The sequence below is a fragment of the Camelus bactrianus genome, chromosome 31, assembly GCF_048773025.1.
Source record: "Camelus bactrianus isolate YW-2024 breed Bactrian camel chromosome 31, ASM4877302v1, whole genome shotgun sequence".
In the NCBI taxonomy this organism is placed as follows: domain Eukaryota; kingdom Metazoa; phylum Chordata; class Mammalia; order Artiodactyla; family Camelidae; genus Camelus; species Camelus bactrianus.
In genome coordinates this window covers 13,253,857-13,268,025 of record NC_133569.1, presented here as the reverse complement: position 1 = coordinate 13,268,025, position 14,169 = coordinate 13,253,857, and the positions used below count along the sequence as shown (strand labels likewise).

Here is a 14,169-nt window from a genome sequence, read left to right as displayed (position 1 = left end):
GTGATTCAGTTATATAATTATATAGGTTATTGCGAGCTATTGAATATAGTTCCCTGTGCTATACAGTAGGACCTTGTTGTTTATCTATTTTATATGTAATATTGTGTATCTGTTAATCCCAAACTCCTAATTTATCCCACCATCCCCCTTCCCCTTTGGTAACCATAAATTTGTTTTCTTTTTTCTTTCTTCCTTTCTTTCTTTCTAGCTTAGTTTAGTTTAAGTAATTAAATAAATAGATGCATTTTCTGGGTGTACAATGTTGTATTAGTTTCTGGTGTACAGCACAGTGATTCAGTTTTTTTCCTACTGTTTTTCATACACTCATACAAAACACATTTTTCTCATGCTCCTTTTCATTACAAGTTACCGCAAGCTACTGAATATTCCCTGTGCTACACAGCGGGAGCTTGTTCTTTGTCTCTTCTGTACATAGGAGTTTGTATCAGCCAATCCCAAACTCCCAGTTTATCCCTCCCTCCCTCCTCCCCGCCCCTGTAACCATACGTTTGTTTTCTATGTCTGTGAGTCTCTTTCTGTTTTGTCAGTAAGTTGGTTTGTGTCATTTTTTTTTAGGTTCCACATATAAGTGATAGCATATGATGTTTGCCTTTCTCCATCTGACCTACTTCACTTCTTAGTATGAGAACCTCCAGGTCCATCCACGTTGCTGCAAATGGCATTGTTTCATTCTTTTTTATGAATAGCCAGCTCTTGAATTAGGCCCACCGGACTCTCTTTGGTGTAGCGGTGGCCCTCTGTTGAAGGGGTTCCGCAAGAGGTCCCTCACCGCCCTCTTCAGCTTCATTCTGCTGCGTGACACTGAGTGGGAGATCTGCCCTGTTCACTGCTGCTCCTTGTTAGCCAGACAAGGAGGCCTCCAGACCGAGATGCCCCTAATGCCTTGGTGGCCTCTGTGAGCAAACCAAAACACAGCCTTTAGCAAATGCCTCCAGGGAGCAAGCTCAAACGCTAGGGCCAGCCGGTCCCAGACACCCCGCCAGCTTCAGTCACTTCCTTTCTTGGCTCCTGCTCTTTCTCTACCGCGTGTAAGTGTCTCCCCAGCTCCTGGGGGGGGGGTGTGTGTTGGTGGAGGGGGGCACCCTAACCACGTCCCATCTGGCACTGCCTCGTTCAAATCAAGTTTTGCTCACATGAACTCTTAAAAATTTTAATTTGTCTCAGTTTATCTTCTTACATAGGGAACCTCCTTATGCTGCTGAAACATTTATCCGAAATTCAGATTTAACTGGGCGCCCTGTACTTGCTTAAATCTGGCAGCCCTACCCTGTTATCTATAATATGCATGTAGCATGTGTTCCATGAGTGTTTTAAAACTCATTACGTGGCTAGCGTATCTCGATGCTATTGCCAATATGTACTCAGTGCTTTGCTTCTGTGGAAATGACTCCAGAGAAGCTTCAAGCTCTCTGCAGAGAAGCCTGCTATGACACACGGTCGATCTGAACACGCTCCCCAAATGCACTGTTTTCCTGTTGTGAACCAGTGCAGTCCTGCTGGCCCTCTGTCCATGAAGCAGGCAGCGGGCAGCAGCTGGCTTCAGATAATAGCAGTGCTAATTGGTGGCTGGAGGTGAGGGCTCAGCACGGCTGGAGTGGACCACGTAGGGCTCACTGTTAACCTCAGTCTGAAAAGCAGCAGATGGAGCCTCTGTCTCTGCACAGCCGGGCTGGGCTCCATCCCGGCTCCGAGCGGGGAACAAGGGAGGCGGGGTGAGGATGGGGAGGGAGGGCCTCATCCCACTTAAGCTGGGCCCGGAGGTTTCCACCTGCTGGGGCTGGACCCAGCCCAGGCCTCCCGTATCAGTTAGAGGAAGACAGCTACTGGGGCAGAGGAAGACATTTATTTATATTTTTGGGATAGAAAGTAAATGAAAGATTTCTTATTTCTCTATTTTTAAAAGCTACAGAACTTTCATACAAATGAAATAAAACCTGTGATTCTGTGCAGAGACATGGATGGCCCCCCATTTTCACATCCCCCCCGTGGTTCTTCGTGTAACAGCGCGTTCCCCTGTTGAACCCAAACTAGTACGAATCTCTCCCTTCTCTGTGTCGCCTGAATATTTATTAACTCACTTAACACATTCCACCCTGTGTTCCAGGCCTTTAGAATTCAAGTCTTGTTTTCGGTCCCCTCTCCAGCACTAAATCTTTCCTTAATTCTAATAGTCATCAAGTCTTTGAACTGATATCTGACCGGGAACATTAAATCCCGTCGCTGCCGCAGGTCACCAGGGCAGATTTCAGCTCTGACTGATCATCTTTATCGCACTGCGTGAGGAAAATAGAGATTTCTGTGACACCTGCTGGCTTGCCAAATGGCATGCATCCATCCACTAATTTTTCTTTCTTTTTTTTTTTTTTTTGCTAGCAACATGATAGACTCTCAGGTTCCGTTATTCTGAGAAGACGACCCCTGTTCAGTTTCTGAGCATATCATTTGGGAGCCTATTGTTTCTCTGCCCAGGGGCCTGTCCCGTGCGTGTGAGTTGCCTGGGCCACCTCATGCCACTTACAGGCTTCTCCTCTGTGGCGGGCGCAGTCACGCACGTGCCCCCCGTCCACACGCCACACCTGCGTCCATGTTAAGCTGCTGTATTACGGTGGATTTAGTAACAGACTTCTCTTTCTTCAGTTATCTTTTTTTTTTTTCCTGGTGGTTTTCCGCGGAAACTGCTGAGAGCTCGCAAAGCCAGCCTCACCCAGGAGCAGTTTCTTATTTGTCACAGGCACCCCTCCAGCAAGGAATTGCATCATTATCTCATGACTGAAAAAAATCTGCTTTGATTTAAATGCGTTTCTTTTCTCCTCTTTGAAGCTTAAGAGCACTTCAGTGGTTCCCGAGTCCCACCCCACTGATGATGTGACAATGTCATTATGGCTACAGCTCAGAAGAGGATCTCTGAAAGAGAACCTCAACTCACTACCCAGCACTCTTTTCCTCTGATCTAGAGACTTCTTTGAAGTCAGTGGGAAGCCTTCAGCATAAGGAGAGGAAGGCTAATCCGGCCCTAAAAAGGGGCTTCTCCGACAGGCAGTTTCCTCTCTGCCTTCCTGAGGCTGTGTAGGCTGTTTGTAAGTGTTTCCCTGCTCCTGGCAGTTTTGATATCATGTAACTAGTTCTCTATTATATTTTGTGGCTGAATATTTTGGATATTTATAGTAAGTGTTTCTGATCACGTTTAATGTAGCTTCTAGATATAGAACAAACAAAAAAACAACTTCCCCAATTATTTAACTGCATATCTTATTAAAAATGCTTGTAAACCTACTTAAAAAATGGTTTTATTGAGGAATAACTGATATGCAATCAACGGTTCATGTTCAAAGTGTGCTATTTGGTGCACTTCGACATACGTGTCTGTTACTGAAACCATCACTGCAGTCAAGATCATAAACCTATCCACCACCTCCAAGTGTTTCCAAATGCCTCTTTGAAATCTCTCTCCCGGTCTCCTTTCTCAGGCACTTCAGCATCCTCAGGCAACCACTGATCTATTAAAGAATTTTTTGAAAATTAGGACTTTATGTCTTTAGAGCAGCTTTAGGTCCACAGCAGAGCCGAGGGGCAGGTTGAGAGATTTCTCACGTAGCCCTGCCCCTACACATGCGCAGCCTCCTCCACTATCACCGTCCCCGCCAGAGTGGTCCACGACGTCCCACCATCACGCAAGGGCCACAGTTTCCACTGTGGTTCACTCTTGGTGTTGGTACACTGGTCTACTTTCTGTCATTATAATTTAGCTTGCACTTTCTAGAATTTTAAATAAATAGAATCATGAAGCGCGTGCTCTTTTAGTCTTTAGTGGGATTCCTGGAGGTTCATCCACAGAATTACACGTGCTCCTCTGTCTTCTGGTTCATAGACCATGTATGGATAGACCACAATTTGTTTATCCATCTCTGCGTTGATGGACAACACGGAAATACAAAAATCATCAGAGACTACTGTGAATAATTATATGCCAACAAAGTGGACCATGGTTGTCATAATATGCAAGATAAAATTTAAAAAAAGAGACGTTCTCTATCCCATGTCAGCGCAAAACGCGGAAGGCTACTACCCTCCGATGTGCGTTCTCTGGCTTCCCTTTCAGACTTGGGGGAGAGTTGGTTCCTGCTTTGTCTCCTTTGCATCCACGGGAGCCTCCAGGACCCCCACCCGCAGTCTGCAGGATGCTCCGTGCACCGCGGGGACCAAGCGTGCGGCGGTAGCTGCTGTGTGTAGCCGCGGAGTGGCGGTTCTCCATCTCTGTCACGTCACCTGTCTCTGGTCCAATGGCATCATTGTCCCCAAACACACTGACGTTCACAGGGCCGTCTGAGGTGCCCGAAATCATCTCTATAGAGTGCGTGGCTTACATCACAGTTGGTGGGGATGGAAGGTCTCCCCCACCTGCCACTCAGCCACTTGGCTGCAGGGAGCATCACGGAGCCTCGTGGGGAGGGCTGGTCACTCCTCTGTGCGAAGGACGGTCAGTGTCATCCCAAGGAAGGGACACCCATCACCTCGGCCCTGGGGACTTTCTGACCCCCTTACAGGAATAGGGATGAGCAGTCCTTCCCTCAGGGACTGGCCGTTCGCTCCCAGTGAAAAGATACCACAGCTGTGCCCAGTGTCCTGATGTAGGACCCCAAGCCAGCCGGGTAAATTATCTGGCTTTATTCATGACATGTGAATATTCTGATTCCCAGACGAAGCTGAGTTACAGGGCACTGTGTCCCAGATCTTTGCATTTTGTGGAAAATGACATCGGGATGCTAAGTTTAATTTTTGCCAAATAAGCACGTTAGTAAAAACCTACTATCTCGTATTCTGTCCTAAAAAGGAAAAGCCTAAAATTGCTGCATAAAAAAGATGTCACTGAATGGAATGGATGTAGCTTTGTGATTGTCGTTTTCTGCCGTGCGCTGAGGCTGGGTGGAAGCCCCGGCCCCGGCCCCGGGTCCTGAGTTTGGGAACCACGGCTCTGTGAAGCTCGCTCACTTAACTGAGGCACCCTTGAAGGTCGTCTATTTCAGCAGCTGGGGGACCCCTCGCCCCTCCCCTTCCCTCTGCCTGCGCACATCTTTACAGCACATTTGAGCAACCATTTATTGTCTTGGATTGTCCTGTAATGGTTTCATAGGTGGGTATCTTGTCCCTTCCAGCCAGACTGTAATGCTGGGTGAAGTGATAGTACTGAGTAACTAATTATTTGAATTTACTTCTATGATCCACACTGATACACTGTTTAGAGGACTGTAGGCTGTTCATACAGGGGTGTGTGTGTGTGTGTGTGTGTGTGTGTGTGTGTGTGTATGAAGTCAGCTGGAGTCCTCTATTTAGGTTCCTAAGTGAAACGTGCACATTTTTGAAGAATTACATGAGCCTTGTGATGAGAAACCAGCCTCTGGAGTTTTCTTCATCTTCCTCTCTGTTTCCTGTGAAGCTGGAGGGATGGACCCCCTATTACGTGGCCTGAATTTGAGCCTCTTTGCAGCCCCTCCTCTCCTCATTTCTGACGATTCAGTAATAACGTAGGATGTAGCGGGAGGTTGAGATTCTCCCACAAAGTATCAGAATTGTTTTTCATTTTAATATTTTTTTTATTTTAAAAAAATCATTAAATGTTCCTTAGAATGACAGCTGAGTGTCCATATTTAAGACTTCCTGATTGCTCTAGCAGTTTAGGGAAAAAAATAAAATAAAAATGAGCCCACAAGGAAAATTTAAGTGGAAGAGATTAAAATTCAGAATTGTAGACTTTCTTTTTTCATTTGAATAAATACTCAACTTTTTGCTGTAAATTTTATGTGCCAGCCCTAGTTACCCTATATCCGACAGTCTTTGAAAAAGTACTTAATTTCTTCCTTGAAAATACATGAACAGTTTTATTTTTTGGAAGATAAACCCTTTTGGATCAGCACAGCTTCCCCCCCGCCCCCCCCACACTTTTATCCTCTACTTTTGGCTACGACCCAAACACACACACACACCATCTGCCTTGCAAGCGAATAATTCAGTTTGGGCACAGGCGGGCGGGGAATATGAGTGAGTGAAACGGGTACGTGGCAGAACATCGTTATCCTTGGGGTAAGTTAAACTGCTGCTGCTCAGGACAGCACGTGGCTGACGGGTGCTGCGGGCTCAGGACTATTCAGGCCCTTACCTTTTCCTGGCTTCTCGTTGTTCTCCTGAGTGAGTTTTCAGATTCGTATTTATTTAGTCCTTGGCTAAAGTTCAGTCAGGTTTCCTTACCCCACATGCAGCTCTTTGATCACTTCATGGTTTTGGGATTGGCTTCTCTTCCTCCGATCGTATACTTCTGTAGCGACTTACAGGAGTATGTGATTAATGTCTGCTTAATCTTTTGAGGAGGGAGGACCAATATGACCGCCTCCCTTCAAGGTGTAGGTAATGTAACTTCATTGCTATTAACGCGAAGTGCTGTCAAAGAGATGATGGGTGTGCCTAAGAAAGCAGACATCGCTGACAAATAATCTCAGAAAAGAAATAGGAAGACCCCCCCCCTCACAAGACACACTATAAATGAGAGTGTTATTATATTTCATTAAAATGTTTAAGTTTTAGTAAGACCTCAGACCCGTGGTATTTTCTTGTCTGAGTTTCTCCTGATTAATTAATTCTTTCAACAAATCTTGGGGAGGGACTACCAAGTGTTGGAAGGAGTGGGTCATGGCAAGTAACACCGAGAAAGACTACCTATGTGAGACTGATGTTCTGATGCACCCTGATGAACTAACTTATGTTTTAGAAAAGCTTGTCATGTGAGTGTACCGAACTTGATAGAAAAGACTCGACTATGTATTGCAGCCTTACTAGTAAAAGAACCAGAATGAACAATTCAGGATTGGATTCTTAGGGGAACCCTGTGCAAGGGGAGGTGGTGAAACACCCCTTTTCTAGGCTTGGCCTCTGAGCAGTAGCAGGTAGACATCGTGGTGCAAAAAGCTGGCAGAGCTGCTAAGAAAAAGGTGCATGAACGAGGGGGGACTGTCAGGACTGCTTCTGGAAGGTACTGTGATTGTGTTCTCCCAAACTTTCTCAGAAAGCAGAAAAGTGCATTCTCTAAGAAAAAGGTTTTACTCAAAATAATATCTGAAAAAAAAAATCTTTGATTAAGCCAATTTTGGAATTTTGAAGATGGGGTAGTATTACAGGCAGAGCTGGTTACAAGCAAGAAGGCAGAGTTTGGGGGCCCCCCTCCCCATCTGCTGTGCACCCCTTTCTCCACCCTGCGGTTCCTGTTACACTGTCCATGGTGGGGTCCATTCCGAAGACCCGGAATTAACAAGGGCTTTGCTATTTGTCACTCATGTGCAAAAGAGCCACCTTGCTAAGCCTGTTTCCTCATCTACAAAAGAAAGATAAGAATCCTAACCTCAGAAAGCAGAGGCGAAGATTAAATATAACATATGAAAGTGCTTTGAAACAGTTAACAACAAGAATGAGCATGCTAATGACCTTAAGGAATTGGAACAAAATGCTGAGAAACACAGGAACTCTACGTGGAAAGCCTGCCCAATGGCATGGCCGAGTGGTGGATCCGTGTGTGGGTCAGTGTTTCTGCCAGACGGTGCCTAAAATCACACTGTGTCTGGGGCTTTGTGTTCTGCCTGCAGAAGCCGTACCAAGCCCGACTTCTCCGACCCCCAGGTACTCACTCTTGCCAGGCTGGTCCCAGAGGGAACTTTGTAAGGGACATACTTCCTGTAGATGTGACCGACTCGGGAACACGGGACGTCAAACATCTCTCCTCCGCACATCCAGACCTAGAGGGGAAATTAGCAGTGTAATAAAAGAGAGCAGCGCATTTCATACAAAACCCCCAAATATGCAGTAAGACTCATCCGAAAGCCTTAAAATCTCTTAATGTCTCTAAGTCAATGATTTCTACTTATTATCAATAGCTAACCAAGAAAAAAACCCCACATTTTGTAAAACCTAGATTGATGAAAGTATAGAACCAAAATATTAGTTCAGTAGACCTAATTTCCATAGACAGCAGGTTGACTTTTTAAAATTCTAGTGGAATTTGATCACAACTATTGCATTAAACTGCATTTAATGCTTAGACATTGTATTTCTGTAGATATTTGTTTTGACAATCTCGTGAAATCACTGGAAGAAAAAACATGGGAATTTGTGTCAATTAAAAAGTTAAAGTGTGAAAAATGGAATTTCTAAAATAGGGGAATGAATTAAGGAACTCAGGTATATCCATACTTTAAGTCACATCTAGTTTCTGAAACGTTTGATAAATTTCACCTTAAAAATCAGAGTTTCAGTCTGATTTCTCCCTACCCCTGATCTTTTCTTAGGTACGGAAAATAATTGGTTAGCTATGTGGACTCAAGAAGTGTTAAACTCAGGGTATCTGTAAAGATTCTGTACTTATATAGGGTAACAAAAATTAATTGGTTATATTTTACCATGACTACCCGCTCAGTCACACAAAATCATAGTTTCATATAAGATGCTACTTATTATAAAAGCACTAATTATCAAAACATAAATGCAGGCTTCATATATGCCACATTTTTACCTATTTTCATTGCAAGAAGAAGATTGAAAAAGAGTTAGATGCTGTAATAGTTTTATGTGTCAACTTGGCTGCACCACAGTATCCAGATAGTTGGTCAAATGTGATTCCGGATATTTCCGTGAGGGTGGTTTTTTTTGATGAGATTAACATTTAAATTGGTGGATGTTGAGTAAAGCAGTTTCTATCCATCATGTGGGTGGACCTTATCCCGTCCGTTAAAGGTCCTAGTAGAACCAAGGCTGACCTTCCTCAAGCAAGAATGGGGTTTGACTTGGACGTAGACAGCAGTTCCTCCTCATGTCTTTGGCCTGCTGGTCTACCTTACAGATTTTGGATTTACTAAGCTTTCTCAATGGCACGGGGCAATTCCTTCAAATAAATCTCTCTCTCTGTATGTATCCTGTTGGTTCTGTTTCTCTGGAGCGCCCTGACGTATATACACAGCTACTTTTAAAGTGAAATATTGAAAGAGAGAAATGTTTATGTCTTAACTTGCATTTGCTTCCAACTTCCTTCACTAAGAGGAATGGCGCCCCAATGGGACTGGTGAACAGATGGCGATCAGGGTGAATGCGGCTCCAAGGAGGAGGCAACTGGATTATTAAAACAGAACTCAGCTGCTCTAAATGAGCTCAGGACTACTCGTGGCATCAGTTTCAACTTGGTTTGGGACCAAGACATCAGAAGTGTGCACAGACGAAAAGCTGGGAGGGGCAGTGGACTATAGCACCAACCTCTAGAAAGATCATGAGAGGCTGGAGCTATGTAGGATCAAACGTGAAAAGGTGAAATATAAGAACCTGTCCCCAGGCCTACGAAACTCAACGCATCCAGAGCAGGTAGGGTAGGAAAAGACTGAGCAGCACGCACACACCAGCCACGTCGCACGGAGAGTTTAGGGAGGGCAAGGCTTTCCCTGTCTGCCTGGAGTCTCACGCTGATTTCTGGGCAGATGCTTTGTATTCCCTCCTAAAGAGAATCACCAACGTGGGGAAGGGATGCAAAGTGGGTCTTAGCAAAAGCAATACGGAGAACTTGATCAGGCAGAATTCAGAGAAATATTTTCAAATACCTCAAGAACCTAACTTTTCGTAGTGATGTTCGTAGTAGGACCTCAAGGAGCTAGATTGAGGATTAATAGCAAAGAGACAGAGAGACACAGATTTCCACTCAGTGGAAGGAAGAGCTGTCGAATGGACAGATTGGTTAAAGAAGAAACGGGCTTCCTGTACCGCCAGGTGCATTGACATCTGTGGCAGGTGGCACTTCGGAGACCAGCGTATGGCTTTGGAGCGACCGCTGAGCTAGCTGGTATTTTAAGGTGACTCTGATCACAACAGCTGGCATTTGTGGATGTTTACTGTGCCCTTTGTCATTCAGTGCCCACAGCTCAGGGACGGACTTTACCATTTCCCCAATTACACAGGTGGGAAAAAGGCAGACTAGGGGCTAGCTCGCCCAGAGCCGCACGCCCGGCCCCCTCTGGCAGAGAGGTGGCCCCAGCGGTCTCAGCCCAGAGCCCCGAGGGTCAGTAGTCTGCAGCGTCGGCAAGCTCTGCCTGTCAAGGGCCGGACAGTGAACACCGCAGGCTTTGTGAGTCGCTTGGCCTCTCTTGCGACGACGCAGCCTCGCCGAGGGAAAAGCAGGGCTGCATCTCGGTACAGCTCTGTCTACCAGAGTTGGCAGCGGGTCAAAGCGCGGAGGCGGTGCGGGACTAACCAGCTTCCAAGCTCACATCTTCCTGGCTCGCTGCCAGGCCGGGACTCCCAGCCCCTCTGGATTTGGAAGGGGCCGCACGGCTGTTTCTTGCCAGTGGAACGTGAAGGGAGGTGAGGTGCGTCACGACCTCTGGGCCACGGTCAGTAAGAGTGGACTTCTTTTTTCACCTTCTTTATGATTCCTTTTTCCCCCAGAGCCTGACCAATTGCAGAAGACCGGGAGGAGGCCTCCCAGGCCCTGGAAGACGGTGGAGTCACGAAACGGGTGGGGCCCGAGCGGCTGGAAACCCAGTGGAGCTGAGCACACTGCTCCCTTCCCAGCTGGGCCCAGGTGTGGCGGGAGCAGCGGAGACGTGTGTCCGATGTGAAGGCACTGAGCTGGCCGTTGTTACGGCAGCTGGTCCATTCTCATGACCCTTTCCTTGTTTTGTTTCGTTTTCAGTCTCTCCTGACATTTTTACTCAGGTATGGTGAATTTTTTAAAAATCAATTCTGATTTTATCAAAAACATGTTTATCCCCAAATTTATCAACAGTTTAATCAGGTGTGCTGAATATTTCTGAGATCATTTCCTTTTATTATTGGTGCCTTTTAAAGAGATGCAATTTGAAAGTAATTAGCCAGCAGATGAAGGGGTGGGGGACGGGAGGGCAGAGAGCGTTAGGGAGTCCTGTGCGGAATCCAGCGTCAGTTCTTCTTGGACAAAGGTGGGCAGGTGTCACAGCAAAGGGGCCTTCCTACCATCTGCGGCTGGAAGAGAAGGATTTGTTGGCACAGGCATTTACTTTGCGTGAAAAGGTGACCACACTGCTCTCATCACTAGGTGAGTTGACCAGTCTCTCCTGCAGGACTAGGGGATGGTGACAAAAGAGGACGAGGTAAGGGGCCAGGCCCTGGGGCAATGCCTTACAGTCTCTGGCTGTAATGCATTTTTTTGGATGCTGTGGTCTTGTAGAACACTTAGAAAGCAGACAGAAGCCGACTAAATCCTTCTTAGGAGAGAGTTTGCCAGGTAAGCACGACCATTGTAAAAAGTTAAATAGATCATCTTTGCCTTCTTGTCCAAGATCAGCAAGATAACCTGATAGACACACAACGATGAAACTCTAAATCTCTCCAGAAGGTCACTCTAACACAGTTTTAAAAGATTGGTGTGTAGCAAATGACCACAACCTTAGTGGCTTAAAACAACACACATTTATGATCTCACGGTTCTGTGGGTCAGAAGTCCATGTGGGCTCAGTGGGGCTCTCTGCCTAGAGTCGCATGAGGCTGAAGTCTGGGTGGCCGCTGGGCTGAGCGCTCACCTGGAGCGTCCGGGGAAGAGTCTGCCTTCGGGCTCATTTAGTCTCAGGCAGAATTCAGTCCCTTGCAGCTGTAGGGCTGGGACACCGGCTTGCTGTTAGAGATGCCCAGGGCTGCACCCAGAGCCCATGCTCAGTTCCTCGTCCCACGAACCCTCTGTCTTCGCCGTGGCTAAACCCCCTCACCGAGAACCCTTCTTAGGCTTTTAAGTCTCTTGGACTTCCCGCTGCCTGCTGGAGAATCTCCGTGCTCAGGGGGTAGACTAGGCCCACCAGGATCACCACCCCAGCTTAAAGTGGACAGATTAGAAATTGCATTTGCCGAATCTCTTTGGCCCTGAAATGTGACATAATCATGGGCGTAAACGAAGGGAGAGGGGCCTCAGAATTCTGCCTACCACCATGACCGACGAATCCAAGTTTGTCTTCTATTGGTAACCTGCTCCTAATTGTTAAAATTCTTCCATCAGAAATTTTTCCTTTTTAATTTAATTTAATTAAATTGGGGGGGGGGTGCTGGAGGTAATTAGGTCTATTTTAAAATTTCTCTTTAGAGGAGGTACTGGGGATTGCGCCAGGACCTCATACATGCTAAGCATGCCCTCTACCACTTGAGCTATGCCCCCCTCAAGGAATTTTTCTTTATAGCTAAGTCAAATTCAGGAAACTTCTGTCTCTAGATTTCTTAAAAATGCTAATGTCAATGTCAAATAAATTCTAGGATTCTATGGTTTTTATAAAAATGTTCTCCATATTGCCACAGTGATCACTTAGAAGCATGAATCCGAGCATCACGCCGCCACTGAAAACCCATCAGTGCTTTGCCCCTCCGCGAGGTGTCCGAAGCGCTGCATGGCCTGGCCTTCGCTTAATCGTCCCTCGGCCCCTCGCGCCTGTCTCCCCGCCAGCATCCCCATCTGGTCTATTTTGAATTCTCTAGAAAGCACCGGGTTCCCCTTTGCAGGGCTTGCTGCCAGAAATTGTTCTCTAAAGGCATTCTCCCCTCCCCGCTTTCCGGCCCCTTGCCTAGTATTCCCTGCTTATTTTCCGGATGTCAGCCTCACTGTCACCAGATTCATCAGGACTCCCGTTTTACACTCGCTCTCCGTCCCACACGTCTCTCGTCACACAATTCATTAATCAGGATCCTATATTCCTTCTGAAAGATGGGGTTTACATTTTAAAAAGACATTTCCTGGTGATGATGTTCTAAAAAAGAATCCATGGCGTTGTCATGCCTAAGTATCGAATTCTTGGAGAAACGTTCTAGATTTACAAATAACGTGTCTTCTTTTGGCAACATAAATATTTTCAAGCAATGTTATTTTACCCATGAGTGAGCACAATGCTTTTTTTTTTTTCCCATCGTGGAGTTCAAATTGACTGAATAATCCAATGCTTGCCTTATTTTTTAATCACTTTTCAACATCAGACACAAACCGGAATTTAGACACAGAGAATGTTAAATTGAATGGAATCACACCATTACAGCGGTCACACGGAGTACGAAATTAGTTTCAGGAAGAAATTGATTGTCAGGAGGATAATAAGGGAACATTATCAGGTACAAGACGAAGCATAATATACGGTGTGGAAACGTTGATCTAAATTTTCAGAAAAGAACTCATGAATGCCTTCAGCTCCGAAGCCTGCTGCCTCTCTCATCTCCTGCTCTTCTCCCCACTGCCCGCTCGCCCTCCCCCCCTCTGGTCCAGCAGTTCTGGGCACTTTCTGTTCCTCCAGCACAACCAGACACTCTCCCACCTTCGGCCGTTTGTGCTGGCTGGTCCTTCCATCTGGAATTCTCTTGCGGGACTCCCCAGGGCTGGCTCACTCATCCCTCTCACGTCTTAGCTCCAAATCCTCTGGCCCCAAACACCCTCTCGTCCTCACCACCAGCCCTCATCACTCCCCTCCCCACCCCCAGCTTCCTCTCTCACCGCCCTTCCCACCTTCTCACTCAGTCGACACCTCACTTACTCCTTATGATTTTTATTTGTCTGCCCCTCTCCCTCACCACGGCAAGGGTCTTCATGTCTTTTATTGAGGGGTGTATCTTAAGCACCTGGGACAGTGCCTGGCACATGGTTGGTGCCCTGTAAGTATCTGTTGAATGAATGAATGGTTCAACTATTGGCTTATTGATATAAAGTTAATTCCACACAACTGAGTTCTTTGAAAATAACCTAACATTTAGCTGCCATGAAAAGTAAAAATTGTTCCCTCCAGGGTACCCAGATACAAATTTCCGGGTAATAAGCTGCCTTGAGGTCACTTTTATTTGTAACTGGTTTACTATAAAGTAAAGAAATGGTTGACGTTAGAAGTACAGCACATTGTATATAAAGAAGTAATTAAATTTCTGGGTCTGGAAGATAATTTTCTAACTGTATGGTGTGACTTGGGTGGGTTAAGTTTGAAAAACTTCTTAAAACTAGATAATCAAGCATTTTACCATCTACCTAGAAATTAAAATATTAGTTGTTAACCTAAAAAATCTTAAGTGTGTAGATTGAAAACTCCTCTTCCAGGCTAGATGTAATAAAAACTGCTCCTTCTGGCCTGACTTGATCTA

At 45.9% G+C, this 14,169-nt stretch overlaps 1 protein-coding gene across 2 annotated transcripts in view; it reads right to left on the bottom strand.

Annotated features, from left to right (window-relative positions):
• Positions 1-14,169, bottom strand: part of GALNTL6 (polypeptide N-acetylgalactosaminyltransferase like 6) — a 790,170-nt gene that overhangs the window by 48,118 nt on the left and 727,883 nt on the right. For both annotated transcript variants that reach the window (XM_074355533.1, XM_074355532.1), the window contains one exon: positions 7,692-7,799. In XM_074355533.1, the coding sequence (XP_074211634.1) occupies positions 7,692-7,799 (108 nt within the window). The remainder of the gene's footprint in view (positions 1-7,691; positions 7,800-14,169) is intronic.